General features: G+C 35.4%; 1 protein-coding gene across 2 annotated transcripts; it reads right to left on the bottom strand.

Moving 5' to 3' along the window:
- Positions 1-325: 325 nt before the first annotated feature.
- On the bottom strand, positions 326-19,126 carry LOC113869303 (protein S-acyltransferase 11). 2 transcript variants are annotated; one of them, XM_027505565.1, is made up of 5 exons: positions 18,995-19,126; positions 17,084-17,306; positions 6,749-7,047; positions 1,071-1,223; positions 326-941 (listed from the first exon to the last, which is right to left on the bottom strand). In XM_027505565.1, exons 1-5 carry the CDS (start codon positions 19,016-19,018, stop codon positions 741-743), a joined length of 900 nt encoding a protein of 299 aa, XP_027361366.1. In that variant the 5' UTR covers positions 19,019-19,126; the 3' UTR covers positions 326-740. The 2 variants fall into 2 exon arrangements, with proteins under 2 accessions (XP_027361366.1, XP_027361365.1); XM_027505564.1 differs by having other exon boundaries at positions 326-1,223.
- Between the last annotated feature and the right edge of the window lie 896 nt (positions 19,127-20,022).

Genomic DNA, 20,022 nt, shown 5'->3' with positions numbered 1-20,022 from the left:
AAAGGTAAAATGAACAAATATTAAACATTCAATATTACATTATTAGTTAAATTAACTTGTCTCATTTTTCACATTCTCACTTGATAGGCCTTATACCCCACGCACACAATATTATCATTCCGCTGCACAAAACTAAAAATAGAGAACTTGCTAGAATAATTATGCTACCGGGTCTTAAATTGCCCGCACAACGCTTTTCTTAAGAGACCTTCAGACTTAAAAACTCAGAGGACTAAAATAATTACTTTGATTTATTAAAACTTCAAAGCACGAACTACACAAGAAGCTAAGAATTCACACTCATTAACAGTCTAAAATTCTCTTCTATTCACAATAGCTACATATATACCAAGCCACGCTCAACCTTTAGAACGCAATCCATTTTATTTCGGTCAGAATCCACAATGATGAACATGTCCCTAAATTCCATACTAAATATAGGCAGCCAATTGCATGTTAGAATATCAGTTGAAACCGACACAAACGCCCATGCCAATGTTCCAATTTTTTGCTTCCTCATTTAGTGTAATGGAATGAGTGAACTTCTGTTTGAAAGGATGCAAACCAGTTTCCAAACATGCTCTCATTCATCAGCCAACACAAATGAGATTGGCATTCCTGACCCCTCTTGGCAAATATATACACATTGAAATGATCTTTTTGGAAAAAATATTCTGGTTGTCCATTGTTACAAATTGTCAAAAAGAGTCAAAGAAGTTGTTGACTACAAAACCTGACTTTCACTTTACATGTCTTTTCCGAGTAACACCGAAGTTTGGCAAAAATCTTGTTACAGAATATTGAAGACCAAAAAATCTAACAAGATTTTGGCAATCTTTCTTTTCTTCTTCATTGTCTGCTTGTGAACTCAAGTGACTCAAATAAGTTTTCCCCTTGTATATATAGGAAAGCTGCTGCCATAAAAGAACAATCAATCCTATCTGCAATGAAACATTTGCAATGAAGAGATAAACAAGAATGAGTCCCCTAGAGGAAAGAAGTAGGGCAGATCTCAGTAAGGCAACAATAATTTCATTCATAACTCTCCACACCAGATCACCGCTAGTAACCCCATTTAGACGTCTAACAGAGTATTTCAATGGTGGCCATGTATGCAAGCCTGCATATGCAGACATGATAGAGACATAGATTGTGCTCAGCACTGCAGAAATAAGGAAGGCAATGAAGCTGCGGTGATTAGCTGCACCAACACAGTTCCCAATCTGCCAAAGAATAACAGAAAATATGACCAAACTAGCATTTAGGCAAAGGAAGTTTGAAATGCAATAGTATCACTATAATCGCCAACAAAAGGATCCATTTTAACACAGTTGATAGGTAATGAGTCGCGATCATGCTCAACACAAACCAAACGCTCGTGTTAAATCAGACACCACAGTGCCACAAAACACTTTAATTAACAAAAACAATTTAACTTTTGTCCATTTCAGTGTTTCTACCAGTTTGCATGCTTCTTAACCAATTTATTGAACATCATTCGGTGGAATATGAGAGGAAAGGACAAAATAGGTCTCATGTAAAACCCCTATAAAATGCAGTAACTTCCAATTAAATCACATTCTGTTCTAGTAACACTCCAACCAAAATTTTTTTTTCTTTATTTCCACATATCCAAACAGCATTGGTTAAAAACTGCTGTGACAGCTAATTTAAGTAGTATGGTTTTATTTGAGAAATAAATACGTTGAATTTGCATTAGTTTTACCAAACAAAAAAAATGATCAGAATAGGGCAACCCACACAAGGCTCCTGCATGGAAGGATTTGGGGAGGGTAGATGTATGCAGCCTTATCCCAGGAAGCGGAGAGGTTGTTTTCAAGATTTAAACCCACAATCTTACCACTGCACCAGCACTTGCCCTCACAAAAACAAAACTAATTATTTAAACAGAATCAATTATCCAACGTTGACTTTATCAACAAGTTGAGCAATGACCATTTTAAATTACACTTAACTAATCTAAGAAAATGAGCATTTTACAAAAAGTTAGTGCATTTGATGCTACAGACCATATCGGAATATGAAAATTATACATTATACGATTAATATTTCCTTTACAGAACTGAAAAAACATATAGACCAAAACTTCTTCAAAAGTATCCCAATGTAATACAATGATTGAAGCTTCACATTCACACACTGATAGACTAGTACCAATAATTGAGGTAAAAGATGATTATTATCCAAGAAAGATTTGAAGTTCTGCCCAGAATGACTCTTTCTTGCAGAACTAGAACACAGACAAATGATCTTCGTAGTCCAGTGCAGTTTGAGAGGCACTGGTTCTCTCCTACATCCACGAATTCTCTCCTCCCTTCTACATATTGGATCCAATGCATTTAATAGCCCCCCCACTCTGACTAATTTGAGCCCATTATTAACAGGTCCATTTTGCCTAATCTGCCAAGTATAGACCCTTTTTACTATGGATCTATTTACATTATTGAAAATTTGGAAAAGCAGTTTGTAGTGTAGACTATAGCTCCCATGAATTCTCAAAATCTAGTAGACTCATCCATTTAACTACTTCTGCTGGACATCACTATACAGCATCACTATATCTCTACCTCAACAACTCTTAAGGTTGTAGCTGCAGTTCCCAATCTTCCAAAAGTGCTGCTGGAAGTGGCTGAGGATGGACACCTATTGTAACAGCCTTCTTAAGTAACTCTACTGTGTTCTGGTAATTGTAGTTTACAAGCAACTAGTCCAATTCTCTCCATCACTTTGTAAGGTCCATCAAATCTGGGTGATAACTTCTCATTTCTCTTCTTTGCAAGTGATCTCAGCCTACATGGTTAAACCTTATGGTACACCCAATCATCCACTTTAAGTTCAAGCTCTTTCCTCCTTTTGTTAGCCTACTGTTTCATCCTATTTTGAGCTGTTGAGAAAAAACAAGAAACATAGGATGAATCCATGTGTTTTGACTACACAGCGGAATATATATTTATAAAAGAGATCATTAATATAGAATATACAGATACAAAGTTACCATAATTGTATTTACAGTATTACTATAATTGCATAATTTCAATATAAATCATATGCACCAAACTTGTTGCATATATAACTAATTTAAGGACCTCTTAAAGACTTGATATAGACATATGTCAGTTGATCATGAGAATTTATAAAGCTAGTAGTGATATCTCAGTATAAAGTCTTCTCTCTAATGATGCGACTGTCTATCTCTGTTTAGTCCTCTTATGAAAAATGGATATGATGCAATATGTAAAGCTGCCAAATTATTTCAAATAAGTGTCATTTGTCTAACTTCCCTTGTTAAGATGTCCTACATTAGTTAAGAATAAAGCCAGAATACTCCTTATAAAGGATAGGACAATCCTCCTCCTATTAGCTAGCTTTTGAGAGTAAGTTAGGCTTAAGTTTCTTAACATTCCCAAATTTCAATTCTGAGTAGTTGTTTAAGCTAGGTAAGTTCACAAGTGACTAACATCATGACTCGATACTCTTCTTCTACACTAGACCTTGCAACTACACTTTGCTTCTTGCTTTTTTAAGAAACTAGATTTTCACCAATAAGAATGCAATAGTCAGATGTAGGCCTCCTGTCACTAGGTGATCTAGCCCAATTTGCATCTGAATACCCCACAACTAGTGTATATCCTTTGTCTTTATATAAGAGACCTTTTCCTGAAGCTCCTTTTATATATTTGAGAATGTGCGGATTGTTGCATCCCCATGTCTGTCATAAGGAGATTTAAGAAATTGATTCACTACATTGACTACAAAAGAGATATTTGGGTGAGTAACTATCAGACAGTTTAATTTCCAACAAGTCATTTATACCTTTCTAGATTTGAAAGTGGCTCACCCTAACTTGGGAAAAGTTTGACATTAGGATCCCTAAGAGTATCAATAGGTTGACTCCATCAATCCTATTTCCTCTAAGATATCTATTGCATACTTCCTTTGAAAAATCACAACACTACTCTTGGATTATGCCACCTCAATCCCCAAAAAATATTAAAGTCTACCAAGATCTTTTGTTTGAAAGTACTGACGAAGGTGCTACTTTACCTGTTTAATGCCATAGCCTGTTTCTTCTAAGATATCCATTGCATACTTCCTTTGAAAAATCATAACACTACTCTTGGATTATGTCACCTCAATCCCCAAAGAAGTATCAAAGTCTGCTAAGATATTTTGTTTGAAAGTATTGACAAAGGGCTATTTTACCTGTTTAATGTCATAGTGATCACTTCCTGTAATAACAATGTCATTTACATATGCATTTAATAAATACAATCTAAGGTTAAATGAAGATAAAAAACAGTGATCTATTTCACTTTGAGTCATGCTTGAACCACCATGCTGAAACCGTCAAACCATGCCTTTGGAGATTGTTTGAGACCATAAAGGGATTTCCAGAGACAATAAACAAGTCCTGAAGACTCTCCCTGAGCAACAAATCTAGGAGGTTGCTTCATATAGAATTCTTCAAGAACACTGTGAAGGAAAACATTTTTTATATCAAGCTGAAAAGGAAGCCAGTGACAGCATCCATAGATATGAGTAGTAGGACAAATGTCATTTTGGCTACAGGAGAGATAATGTCACTGTAGTCCAAACCAAATATTGTATATAACCTTTGGCCACCAAATGAGCCTTACAACGATCAATCTCATCATCAGGACCAACCTTGACTATATAGATCCACCTGCAACCAACAAGAGACTTTCCTAGAAGAAGAGGAACAAGTTCTCAAATACCATTATTCTAAGAATACACATTTCATCAATCATTGCTTGTTTCTAATCAGGATGAGAGAGAGCATCACTTGTAGACTAAGAATAGAAACAAAAGACAAGGAAGACAAACAGGTATAATGGGAGAAGGACAAACGGTGGCAAGTCAAAGAAACATAACGAGGAAAGGGATTACGAGTAGTACATATAGCTTTTGCAAGTTTAGTCTCAGGAAGCAAGCCTGGAGGAGAGAGGGTGAGTGGCATAGGAAGTGAGTTAGAGGTAGGCTCATCAGACACTAGTGGTACAGAGAGGGGTTGGCGATGGTGATACACCTGAAAAGGACACAAAGAAGGTGGTTCTACAAAAGCATAAGATGATTCGGGTGGAAGATAGTGGAAAGGAACAGAGGCTAGAGGAGGGGAACAAGTATACTCAAAGATTGAAACAGGAGGACTAGGTGTAAAGAAAGGAACTAATTCAAAGAAAGTGACATAACATTCTATAATATCACTTCAAAAACGATGAAGAACCTGACAATGACACAATAAAGTACAAGCAATTTTAATAAGATGTCTATTTTTTCATTCAACAATGGAGTATAAGTACAAGAGGTTTGATGATAGATACCATTAGAAGTCATAAAATTTTGAAATTGATTAGACAAATACTCACAAGCATTATCACCTTGTAAAGTATGAATTGCAAGACCAAATTGACTTTTAACTTCAAAAAAGAAAGTTTTAAAATAGAAAATAATTCAAAACAATCTTTCATTAAAAATAACCAAGTATATATAGAATAATTATTAATAAAGGTAATAAAATATTTTGATCCTAAAGTAGATATTATACGACTTGGACCCCACACATTAGTGTGAACTAATGAAAAGGGAGAAGAATGACAATGGACATGACTAAGTATATTTTTGAACAGTAATGAATGCTAAATATATACTGGACAACCCAATCCATCAACACATTCCATGACAATAGAATCACCACTTAATATTGTTACTGAAAAACATTTTTATAATGGAATAAGGGAATAACCACTTAAATAGATGAAAACTTCCAAAGAATAACGTAAAAGTGGCTCTTGATACTGTGATAGAAAATGAACTCCCAAGAAAGAGAAAAAGAGGGTAAAGTGAAACAGAACTCTTCTACCAAAAATTATTATAGACTTTTTCGGGATGTTCTAGAATTTATGCACAGATTCTGTTAACTTAGATCCAAAAGAGTTATAACTAATTCCAACAGTCTGCAACAAACTAACTTAACTCTAACAGATAACCACCTCAGCTGGTAACAGACCAGACAATTGAACAAGTGCATAACAGAACTGGAACCACATAACACAGGCAACAAAGACTACATATGCATGCAGAATACACTAATATAGCCAGTTAAACAGAAATTTTCATTAAAGAAAAACATTTTTTCTGTTTTTTGGATAAAATAAGAGACTATGACAACTAAAAAATGAGAATATTGACAGAGGCTTTGATCGAAAAAAAGGGCTCCTAAATAGGACTGAAAACCTTTTCTACCATTTGTTCAAATATTATAAATTATAATTGAATCTTTAAGCCTTTTAATCACCATCACTCCATAAGAATGACACAGTAAGAGCCTGCATAAGTTACACTAGGAGAAATCCTGAACTACTCTAGCATTAGCAGCTAATTGTTTAGTTTCATGTGTTTCTATAGAACATTAATCTCTGAAAATCAAATATATAAATATAAATTTCTTTAAGATATACTTTTATTTTTCAAAGAATAAGGTATGCAAAAAATGGAAAAAACTTTAATCATGAGATTACAAGGCACCAACAAAACAGACATCCATACTAAATTATACAGCCGAAAAACAGATGAACTTAATTAAAAGATGATATGTACAGTTAAAGATGGTATGTATCAATTACTATATCGATCAAGAATCCATGTGAAAATTGCAACAAAGAAAAATGATATTTCCATAATTAGAAGATTAAAAGTGGAAACTTACAAATGGGCAGTGATGATCCATGTCCAGAATACATTTTCTACAAGACCGACAATGATGAGCCAGAGGTGACTTTGGCTTTGAGCAATAGTGACAGAAAGTATAATTTTCTAGGTCACCTTTCCCTACAGTGGGGTAGCTTCCCCATAATATATTAGGTGGTGTGCCAGCACATCTAAAAGCTGCTAAGCTGAAAAAGAAAATGGTGACTATGGACAAGACTGCGGTAATGATTGAGTGAAAAATTCCACAAAGAATACTGACAGAAAAGACAACAGGATAAACTGCCCACACTCCACCAACTGCACAAATAAATAAATAAATGTATAAGAAAATAATACAATAATGCAGTCCATTTTTGGAAGAGGTGATGAATGATAAGAATAATGACAATAACAAACATCACAATAATACATTAATGAAGAACCACTGATAGTAGGATGATCTTTTAAGGTTTGACTCACAAACAGAATAAAATGAATTCTTCAGCACTACAAGAACCTGATGAACACCAATTACAACTGAAACTATAACAACAATAACAACAACTAAGTCTCATCCCACTAGTTGATGTTGGCTTACATGGATACACGATGTCATTGATTCAACCAAATTGTTTGAAATATTATTTATTATAAGATTCCTGTCAATAAATTTTTCAAAAGTTCTTTTGTCTCCCACTGCTCCTTTTTCCTCACCGGTGTCTCCAATGGCCTTCTTTGCACATATTTAAACAACCTTAGTAGATTTTCTTTCATTTGTTCCATAATAAATGTTACTCCTATATTCTCTTGTACACATTACTAATCATGTCATTTCTTGTGTGACTACTTATTCATCTAATCATTCTTATTTCTGAAACTCTCACTCTTTTCTCATATTGTCCCTTTAAAGCCCAACGTTCACTATCATATAGGATAGTTAATCATATAGCAATATGATAAAACTTTTCTTTGAACTTAATCAGTACTTTACAAGTATAAATAACTACTGACACTATTTTCCACTTTAACAACTTATTTTGCATTTTGAGTAATATCTTCATTAATTTTTCTATCATTCTGTAAAATCAAACTCAAATACTTAAACTTGAAAACCTAGTATTATGTCGTCTCCAATTTTGACTTTTATTGCATAATCATTATCTTGATTTTTGTTAAAATTGCAACACATATACTTTGTTTTACTTAACTCAAATGAAAACCCAAAGACTTTAAAGTTTGTCTCTAACATTCAAGTTAGCGTTAACCAATTCCCTTGATTCTTTAATCAGGACTATATTATTCGCAAAAGGCATTCATTTAGAGATAATTTTTGTATTTCACTTATAAGCACATGTTAGGGTTCAAAGATAAAATCAAGGTAGGGATTGAAGAAAAATAATGAATTTATTAATCACTAGAGAGAATTAGGATTACAAAAGAATCTCCTTGAGCTAACAGCTCCTAAACAGAGAATGAAATTCTCCCCAAAACAACCAACAAAAAAAATAATTCCTCAATAAAGAAACTAACACTATTTATAGAATCTATCTTAACAAACTAATTGCATTATCAATACTAACAAACTAACATTAACTAAGCCTTATCCTTACTTCCGCAGCTGACTCTTTTTTACTCTTCCTCCAAAAATAAACCTTCCACACACTAAGTCTCGTATTGACATCAAACACATATTCCTATGCCAAAGTTCTAACAGTACCTCCAGTTGAAGAAACAGCCTTGTCCTCAAGGCTCAAATGTGGAAACTGATTCTGCCGAACAAATTCATCCCCTCCCAAGTGGCTTCATTAACAGGAAGACCCTTCCACTGAACCAAAAACTGCTTAACTATCTTACCCTCAGCTGAAACAATGCAACTAAATAAATAACACAAATTCAGGTTCAGCCATGTCTTCAGAGACTAAATCAGCAGGGAGTTCAGTAGGAGTATAATAGTGTCCAAAAGCCTTTTTCAACTGAGAAATATGAAAAGTAGAATGGATCTTAGAGGAGATAGGCAGATGCAGCTTGTAAGTGTTAGGACCATGGAAGAAGAACATATGATTGTTACTAATAAGAGACCCAAAGAGTGGAAGTTTTATGCTAGGAAGAAAGGAAGGAAAGAGTCAACTGCTAGTTAGTTGTTAATATGGTTAATAGATCCTATAAATAAAGTTAGAATCTTGATTAAAGGGGCTTTTTGGTTTTTGGAAAATACTGTTAGGGGGAATTATTCTCTGGACAGGAGCTGACAGCTCCGGGGGGTTCTTGTAATCCTGATATTTTTCTAAAGAGATCAATAAGAATTGACAATATTCTTGAGTCTTTCCTTGATTTTACTTCTCAGACCCTAACAAATTGGTCTGACCTGCTGCATCCGAATTTTTACCATGTCACCAAGGATGAGTGAGAGAGTGGAGGTTCTTGAATCTAGGGTTCAGAACATCGAAGTATCGCAAAAAGTGCTGTCTGATTTAAGAAGGGAGATGAATGTAATACAACAAGAATTGTTGAAGGAAATACAGAAGATGAGCACTGCTAAGGCAACAGAAGACCAGTCGTATATGGAGTTATGAGGAGAAAAAATTGTAAATGATAACGGCAAGAATACAGGGGGAGGAAACATTGACGTTGAGTTTCGTTCTTCCGCCAAGAAAGTGGAGCTTCCCACCTTCAATGGTGTTGACCCTGTGGGATGGATTTGTAAAGGGGAGATGAATTTTGAAGTGCATGGGACAAGTGAGGATGTGAAAGTGAAGTTGGCCAAGATTTGTATGGAGGGAACCACGATTCATTAGTTCAATTTGTGGCATGAGGAGGAGGATCCTACCTGGTATAATCTGAAATAGGCCTTGATTGTTTGGATAATCCTTTTGAGGAGTTGAAGTTGCTGAAGCAAGAAGGTTCTGTGGAAGATTTCATTGAAGCGTTTGAAGCTCTAGCCTCTCAAGTTCCAAGGCTGCCTGAGACTCAATATCTTGGGTATTTTGTTGGAGGGTTGAAAGAAGAAATCAGATAAAGGGTACGTACTCTAGACCCACCAACTAGACGACATGCAATGTGTTTGGCGAGGGCGATTGAGGCCGAGATTGCTAAAGGTAGTGAGCCATCCTTTAAGTGGAACAGGAGTTATGCTGGGGGAACATTGGCTACAGGATTCCAAGAAGAAGTTTTGCCATCGCTGTTCAACAAGATTTTGTGCAAGTAGGGAAACCTCAATTGACCCGGGGTTTAAGGCCCTTATTCCAGTACGACAACAACAGCGCAGTCAGGTGTGGCGAGAAATGATGGGGATAGTCGTAGCAAGGGCGTGAAGCATCTCCATTAAAATGGCTGTTAATGGGAGTACCCATGGTAGTTAAAATCAGGATGTGAATCGTAAAATCGTAAGATTTTACGGTTTATCCCAGCCAAACAATTCAAAGTGCAACAAGAATTGGAGCAAGGTGAAATCGCAATCCTGATCGTGAAATCAGTAAAATCCCGATTTGCTGCTGATTTCAGAAAAACGTGGGTCGAATCTGGATTTCGGCCCAAATACTTTATAACCTAAGCCTGATCCAACTTTTTAATTAGGCACGAAGGAAGTCCCGCATTCTTCTCTTCTTCATCAAGCCCTAGATCTGTTAAGAACAACTTCATTAGCAAAAGTCGTTTTCTCTTCTTCGCGATTTCTCCACCCCAACCTTTTCATTAGCTATTTTTTTCTCATCTTCCTCTGGTTTCTTCGTAAAACCCTAAACCGACCAGACCAGGTAACAACTTGTTAGTTTTTTTTTTTTTTCCTCTGTTTTTTTCATCTTGTTCAAGGATGGCTTCAAACATGGCTAATGGTCAAAGTTCAGGGGGTGGCGTTTCTGGGTCACTCCCAACTACACCGACAGCTCCACTGCTATGGGTTCTTCAAGCATGCCTCAAAGGTTGGTTCCCCAAAATGCATGTGGAAACAAGGGTGATGTGGGATGGAAATATGGGTTTTCAGTTCAAGGAACTGTGAAGGTTCAATGCAAATTCTGTCAAAAGGTACTAAATAGAGGGATTTATCGCCTAAAACACCACTTGGCTAAAACAAATCAAAATGTTGAAGCTTGCAAATCTATTCCTGATGACGTGAATAAGGAGATGATGGAGATTATTACTTCTTTGATGAAAAAAACAGCTAACAGAAATGACTCTTTGGAAATTGGTCAAAAGAGAAAAGCCATTGAAAGTGCTGAAGTTTAGAGTGTTGGGATTAGACAGTTTTGCAAGAAAAAGGGTGTAGGTTCACAGGCCACAATAAACAGCATATTCAAGAAGGGTATAAGAGAGGATGCATGTCAAGCAATTGCAAGATTTTTTTACAACAATGCCATAGCTTTCAATGTGGCAAGTGAAGAATTTCCTGCCATGTGTGAATTAATTGCACAACACGGTCCAGGATTTAAGCCACCCTCATCATGAGATTAGAGTGAAGTATTTAAAGCAAGAAGTGAAGATGACAATGGAACTTATTGAAGAAGATAAGGCTGTTTGGAAGAGTGTTGGCTGCACAATAATGGCAAATGGGTAAACTGACAAAAGGTGAAGAACCATTCTGAATTTCTTAGTGAACAACTTGAAAAGTACAGTTTTTTTAAGTCAATTGATGTTTCCCACATCACCAAAACAACTGATAAAATATTTATGATGCTTGATAAAGTTGTGAAAGAGGTTAGTGAGAAAAACATAGGACAAATTGTAACTGATAATGCAGCAAATTATAAAGCTGCTGGAGAGATGTTGATGGAGAAAAAGAAGAATTTATACTAGACTCCTTGTGCGGCACACAGCACTGATTTAATGCTTGAAGATTTTGAGAAAAAAATACTCCTCCATGAGGAAATAATTCCAAAGGGCAGAAAAATCACAACTTATATTTATTCAAGTACTTCTCTTATTTCATTATTACAACACTTCACAAAAGAAAAAGATATGGTGAGACCAGGTATCACTCAATTTGCCACTTCATATTTAACTTTGGTATGCCTTCATGAAAATAAAGGAGCTCTTTTAAGAATGTTCTCGTGTAACGAATGGAAGTCCAATAAGTTTTCTAGGACAAGAAAGGGAAAATTGGTAGAAGAAGTTGTTTTGGACAATGAGTTTTGGAAGAATGTTCTGATCTGTTTAAAAGGTGCATATCCTTTAATTAAAGTCCTTCGATTGGTTGATTCAGATGAGAAGCCAACCATGGACTTTGTTTATGAGGCAATGGACCAAGCTAAACAGGCTATCCATATAGCTTTCAATAGTGCTAAGAAAAGGTAATTGATTATCTATCAAATTTAGTTAAAATTAAAATTTAGTAGTCTTTTATTTATTTTAGAAAATTAACCCATTTTATTTTTTTTTAGTTACATGCCTCTGTGGAATATTATTGATAATAGATGAAACAAACAACTTCATAGGCCTTTACACGTTGCTGATTATTTTCTCAACCCTCAATTACATTATAGTTCTAAATTTAAAGTTGATCTTTAAGTTAAACGAGGCCTATATAATTGTATGGCAATGATGGTGCCCGATATTGAGGAACAGGACAAAATTGATGATTTTAAGAAACAGAAAATGTTTTTCGGCAGCTCCTTAGCTAGAGCAACACTTCAGAAAAAGACCCCAACTGATTGGTGGGAGTCGTATGAAGACGAACATCCAAAGATTCAAAAGTTTGTCATTTGTGTATTAAGTTTAAGATGTAGTTCCTCTAGATGTGAACATAATTGGAGTGCATTTGAGATGGTAAGATTTTTAGTAAAGTTGCTTTCAATTATCTACATTCTACAAGCCTACAGATTGCTTATACATATTTGAATGTGTTTAGGTCCATACCAAGAGGAGAAATCGCTTGAAGCAAAAGACAATGAATGATGTCTTTGTCATGGCTAATTCAAAATTAGTAAAAAAGAAGCAACTTAGGAGAGCTCGTGAGTTAGACCTTGATGATGTTTCATCTGATGATAAGTGGATTGCAGAAAATGATGTTGGAGATATTGAAGGGTTATATATTGAAGGGTTGGATTTGGATGCACACAATTTCGACTTGGATGGAAATGAGAACTTAGCCCAAAACCAAGATGGAAACAATGTTGTTAAGAATGATGTTGATATGCTAAATTTGGATAATGAAGTTGATGGAGATGAAGATGAATACCATATGGTAGATCTTTATGATTTTAATGTAGCACAATTGTTTAATTAGACATCTTCGAATATTACTAGTTAGTAGTTCCTATTTAATTTTGGTGTTTGTGCTATGTAACTTACCAAAAACATAGTGATTTGGCTATTTTGTGTTGTTAACTTGTTACATTATGGATTATGCTTGATAGTTTTCTTATGGATAGGCCAATCTAGGACACTCCAAACATTGCTAAGATCAACGTGCACCCCTGCAGCCGACACGACGTGGCCCAAGTACTTAACCTGTGCCCTTCCAAAGCAACATTTCTTCCTATTTACGACAAACTAATTAGCCTACAAGTCTGAAGGACCAAGGTCAGATGCTTCAAGTGTGAGTTCCAGTCCTTGTTCTACACCAATACATCGTCAAAGAATAATAACATGAATTTTCATAGTAATGGCCTAAAGATCAGGTTCATTGTTGACTAGAAAGTAGCATGAGCGTTCATCAACCCAAAGGACAACACAAGATACTCATAATGGCCTTCATAAGTGCATAATGCCATCTTGTGAACGTCTTCAACACACATATGCCAACTGTTATCCTTCTTCATAAGTATGACAAGACTCGAAAAAAGACTAGAGCTTGGCCGATTAACTACTTGCACTATTAAGTCCTTCAGTTGATGCTCAATTCATCCTTCTGGTGGTGGGGATATCGGTTCAATCTCACACTAATAGGCCCAGCTCCGTCCTTGAGAATGATAGCATGCTCCACGCCTCAAATCAGTGAAAGCCCTGTTTGCTCTCGAAAAATATCTGCGTGTTGGTCAAGCACCCATGTAATCTCCCTTATTTGAGATGACAAAAGAGAAGGGTACTCCGGCTCCTTTGTAGACGCCCCATACTGCCACACCAAACCCTCGAGTCCCAATAATCGTTCCTCAACCAAGTTGTGTAGCAATGGTCATTGCCATGATGCCTTTCTCTCTCGTGCACAAACTCCTCAAAGTTCCACGATTCTCCCTTGCCATTGGAAAGACATAGACATGTGGCTCCAGTCTATAGTAACCGTTCCCAACGTTCTCAACCACGCCACCCCGAGGATTAAGTCGATTCCTCCCATCCCCTAATTTGACCCAAATGCTGGGACCCGGATCCACGCCGAGTCCAAGTAACTACTGTCAGACTTATGAAATTTTCACTAACCCCACTGTCAACAAGGACCAAGACTGGGATGTGGCCCAAATTCCCTTCCAACTTGAAAGTGCCCACATGTTGCAGTCTGACTTGGCAAAGGCCCAACAGCCTAATAGTATTGCACTCTATCGGAACATCACCTTTGTCTTCTTCCACTACAATAGCCGCGACCACACCATCCTTTCCTTGTTCTTCTCCTTCATCCAGGAGCATTACCTTCAATGATCTCTTAGGGCATTGATGACGAGGACTGAATTTTTCTCCACAGCAAAAGCAAAGTCCTTTATTTTTCTAATCCATCAGCTCATCCAGGTATAGGTGCCTTATGTCAGAACACCCCCCAACAAGCAACGCATACCATAGCTGTTCAGGAGGTTAGGGACAGCAGCTCGCACCTTCCTCCTGATTTCTGGCCGGAGACCATTCATAGAAAAGCCCAAAAAGTGAACGTCCAGCAATGGCGGCGGCACTTGTGACGCAAGGATTTCAGAAGTTTCTATGCACTCCTCGACAAAACCTATTTGTTTAACCGCAACCAATTCGGATTGTCGAGCCTCACGATCCCAAAACTTGTTACCATAGACCTCTTCAGGTGCTCCCATGTGGCATCGCCTACCTCATCTCTCCACAGATTAAACCAATGGATGGTATTACCACCCATACTCAATTTTGAGAGACGGATTTTCATCTCCTCCAAAGTACCATGGGCATCGAAATAAGTTCCGACCTTACAAATCCAACCAACGGGGTCCACCCCATCAAATGGAGGCAGTTCAACCTTCTTGATTGCGGCTCAGTAATCATCCCCATTATTAGGCACAGTTCTACGAGAATGCAAATTCATATTTGGCCCCTCCTCATTTCTGCTTTGAAATAATCTCTGCATGTCCTCCAAAAGCTTTGCATCTCTCTCTTTCATCTCTTCCCTCATCAACGCTCAATAATCCGCAAAGGCAGTCTCCATGCTCTGAATTCTTGCATCTGGTGCTTCCATTCTTTCCGTTGATCTCGTATGCATGGAAGAATGACCTGGCAGGTCAGACCAATTGTTAGGGTCCAGAGACGATTAACGAAGAAAACAGAACTTTTATTAATTACTTGCAGGACTAGGATTACAAGAATCCCCAGAGCGATAGCTCCTCCCAAAGAATGAAATTCTCCGTTCTCTTATTCAAAGAAAACCAAAAAAACCCCCTAATAACCAAAATTGAATGCTTAAATAAAGAATAGCTAACTAATCTAATCCTTATCTCTTCTAACAAAATATCCCCAGCTTATCTTATTCAAAATCCTAACTAACTTCCTAATAAGCTTATCTTATTCAAAATCCTAATTAACTTCCTAATAAGCCCTTGTTACTGATTATTGGATTTCTTCTTACAGGAATAAACCCGCCAAATTGTGGGTTTCGTCAGACTCGCATCCAAGAGGCCTTCATTGGGGGTTTGGGTCCCATCAACATGGTTCCAGAAAACAGAGGCCAATTTGTCACTGGCAATGGAGGGAAAAGATTAGGAAAGGAGAATTTAGGTTGACGCCAAATTCTTTTTTTATTGGTTGTAGATTTGATGAGCATATTATAATTATCAAGAGTAAAGCAGATATGATAGGATCCCTAAAAAATTATTTCGAGGCATTTTAAGAGTTACTAGCTAGGGTCCTGTGGAAGAATCATTTGCTCTAAGTATTTTTTTTGGGAGGCTTGAAAATGAATAGTTCTTTGGAAAAATCAATTAGATTACACAAATCAAAATCTGCTCAGAAAATTGTGAAAATGACAAGATTACAGGAGGAAGATTCAGAAACAAAACTAGAAGGGCATACAAGGACACAAACAGAGAATATTTCTGAAGTTGAGGAGTAGGGAACCAATAATATTCTGGAAGTGATAGTAGAGAAAGGTGGTGGGGTGACACATGAGTTGATGACAAAAAGAAAATTTTAGGAATTCAATCAATTTCTTTTCCTAAGCAACAGACCTAGCAAAAGGTAGTGAGGAACTATGATGATCATTAGCTTCTACAATTTGCTATAGTGCAATTCTAAATAGAACCTTAGGTTCTTAGTACACTTGAAGAGGCAATGATGCACTGTTTCAGGACTAAAAATACAAAAGAAAACAAAGTATTAAAATTTAAAAGAGATTGGATCCATTCACATGTTTGCATTACACACGAGGAATGAAAGCCACTTTTGGCTGCAAGGTGAAATTAAAATCATTATCATGCTTCAATCAGTTGGAACGTCAATAGGACTTTATTTCGGCGGCTACTCAAGGTATTTACTCAATCCTTCACCTTGAGGACAAGGTGAAACTTTAGAAGGGATGTATTGTTAGGTAACTCCCATTAGTAGTTAGTAATGATGTTAGTTAGGGATCCATTAGTTGTTAGTTACAATATATTCGTTAGTTGGCATGAATTAGTTAATAGTTAGGCACTAGGTTAAGATTGTAGAAGAAAAAAGGCATATTGCGTCTATAAATAAGAGGGAGGTAGAGAGAGAGAGATCAACTTGTCAATTGTGAGAGAGTTTGGGCCTTTGGCTTAGGAGGTGTAGTTCCTCAAAGAAGTGTTGAGGGTGTGTTTAGATTTCAGTAAATTGGAGAGTTCCTCCTTGTGTTTCCTAATAAAGATACAAGATTTCTATCAGTCTTTCTTGTATGCTCATTGCTCAGACCTTTCTGAATTATTTTGGTTGAGTTTACTTTTCAATTGGCATATATCATGCTCAAAACCTTCTTATCACATCATATATTTGTAAGACAAGTCCCCCTAAACTACTATAAAGTGATGGAAGAATTGTACACCATCAACTCTCAATTTGAATGTATCAGTCAAACTTCTAATACTAGAGAGGTATTTGATCAAATATGTTATCAGGATGAGGAAAAAACAGAAAAGGAAGGAAAAAATTAAAAGGAAGACCTAGACCCCAGAGGAAAATAAAAACAAGTCTGATCATAAAGGATGACAACAAATAAAAGCAGAAAACAGTAGCAACAGCAGAGACTTACATATTACAAAGAACATAAACACGAGGACAACAGAAACAAAGCATCGATCACGCACTATTCTCCACTTGAAGCACTTCTGGTCACGTTTCTGTTTGTTTTGATCTGTAATGGCCCCACACCAGCCACATTTGAAAGCTGATGCACATGATGGAATCAAAACACGTAGTCCACAACCCCAGCACATCGTCTCATAATTTTCAGTAACCTCAGTTACATATTCCTCCTATATGTGACTTACATGAGCAACCAAGGTAGGTATAAAATTTTCAAACTGTAGGGAAAAAAAAGGCAAGCAATAACAGCCATGAAGTCATCTATTTACTAAATGACTGAGACTGAGAAATCGTTAAGGGCTAAATAATAAGGACATCCAAAATCATATGATTCCCAAAGAAGTTTAAAAATTCCATTAACAGTACAAGAAAAAAATTGTACATTACTCCTTTTCCCTGTGCTAAAAATTCACATTTCCTTTCTAACAACAATAACAATAATAAAAATAACAAAATTAATACATTAAGGAGCCCCAACCTAACTGTTAAAGGAACTACTACACATAAGCAAGCTCAAATCCCCAGTTTCTGATATTTTTGTCAAGTTTACATCTAACTACAGTGTACCCTTCATTTTTTATAAGACAGCATATTATTTGAAATTAAAGGGTTAAATTCTATCTGACTACTTGCCTCCATCCTGATTTAGCAAACCTCTAAGAAGTAAGAATCAATGACAAAGTTGTGCTAGGATGGTTGATTACTGATGCTGACCCAGCAGAAGTTGTCATGTATCATGCCATGCCATTGTCTTTTAGGTATGAAAGGTACACAACATACAAATTTTTATTCTATGTACTTCATTCATTTTCAACCAAACCCTTGTATTTTTGTTTCAGCTATTTCTAGGAAAATAATAAGCCTCTTCTTGAAAGCTCTCTCACAAAGCTGCCACAAAATGGCTTTTCTTTTCCCAGAAAATAAGCTAATTAAAACACACAAGGTCTTGTATGCTATATTTTAGACATTAGCTATGTCATAGTGTTTGTGTCATGTCTAGTGTCTATGCAGAGTTTGTGCTTTGTAGTTAATAATCTTCCACCGGTTTAGCCAAACAAAAAATGTGGTTTGGTTTAGCGTCAATATGAACTCATTCTGGCCTCTCCATCCAAAATATGTAAGTTAGCCAAAATCATTTTTCACCCTCTACCAACAAAATAGTAAAGGCCTGAAAATCAAGCCTCACTGTACAATCCCATTTTCTTTCTGTTCTCTATTCTGCACCTTCCCTAACAACCACTTTAAACAGAATCTCGTATCACAGAAGGGTAATTAATTAATTTGTTGCTCTTTTCTCCAAAAGTGCAATTTCCTATTGATCCTGTGCCATTCCATTCTTGATAAACCTAAATCCATTCTCAGTTCTCACTCAAAACTCAAAACTAAAAAGGGTATTGGAGACTTAGTACCCAGATTCCTTCCTACCAACCTGATTTTTTCATTAAGCATTTTAACATTTGATTTTCTGTTCAATTTAACAATACAGTAGCTAAAGTTTATCACAAAAATTTAACAATATAGCCACATCAAGTAACATAATTTCCACCAAAAAAATAATAATAATAACATCAAATATGAAAACATAATCTTTTTTCTTCTCTTCCCAAATATTAGTATATGAAACACTCAAAAAGAAAGAAATGGAATCAACGAAATAGCATAGCATCGATTCAGGGTTTTAGTTTGAATACTCAGTCAGAGTCAGATATAATGGAAATAATGGTTTGACTAAGAAATGATCCAAGAAGCGATAATGATCAACAAAACGCCAAAGGAAAAAAAGAAAATCGAAATAAATAAATAAATAAATAAAAATAAGAAAATAATCAGAAAAAGAAAAATTATATAGGGAACCAACCTGGGGCGAAGAAGAAGAAGCCATGACAGTTTGAAGAATTTTGGGAGCTAAGTTAGACCTCAAACTTGAACAATGTGGGGTTTAGAATTTTGTATTCCATTTCGAGAAATAACGCGTGATACCGATGATTCGTTTCAGACCAGTGCGGTTCGGTTCAAAACCATTCTACCAGGTATACTCGGCTCGGTTCAGAGCTTTTTCTTTTTTTTAGTGAATTTTCACAGAGGAAACGAGAAAAAGAAAATATTTATAATTTTTTTTTAAGGTTTTTAAATGTATTTGAGTAATTTTTACAGACCTTTTAAGATCATGTTCTTCAATTTTTCTAAAATAAGAGGTTCTTTTAATAGTTTCTCTTCCTTTCATCTAAAGCCTAATAAATATGACTGTATTGATATTATAAAAAACTTTCTAATCTTTTAAATAAAAACTAAGAAATTTGACTCTTCCTTGATCTATAAAATAAAAAACTAAATTTTTATTGTTTTCTTTAAAATTTAATTATATATTAATAAATTATATTCTCCTCTTTAAAAGATGTATATATTATACTATTATCTTTTCTATTTGAAAATTATATAAATCTTCCCTCTAAAAAAATAAAACGCATCACAATTTAATTTATTTTAAGTATTTTTGTCAAAATACCGTTAAACACCTATTTAACATTTTTTATTAAAATATTATTTTTAATAAATTGTATACTTTTATTATAAACTTTTCACAACAATAAATGAGCTTAATATATTTTTAATAAAAAATAAAAAATTGTTCTTTACCGTAACATACAAAATATAAATAAACTTGTAATTTTAACGCATTGAAAAGAACGAAAAAATTTAAAAATCAAGCATATTGTCAATTTAAAAGTATATACTTATTAATTTAATTTTTACATAAAATTTAATTTTTATTTATGTGCTCTCAAGATCATATTTAAATTATCTTTTGTTAATGCAAGAATTAGATGTTTAGTTTTATTTTTTAAAAATAAAAATAAAATATAACAAAAAAATTAAGCAAATTCT

Source organism: Abrus precatorius, unplaced genomic scaffold (assembly GCF_003935025.1).
Source record: "Abrus precatorius isolate BTA unplaced genomic scaffold, Abrus_2018 Scaffold6, whole genome shotgun sequence".
Lineage (NCBI taxonomy): Eukaryota > Viridiplantae > Streptophyta > Magnoliopsida > Fabales > Fabaceae > Abrus > Abrus precatorius.
This window is presented reverse-complemented; position numbering and strand designations above follow the sequence as displayed.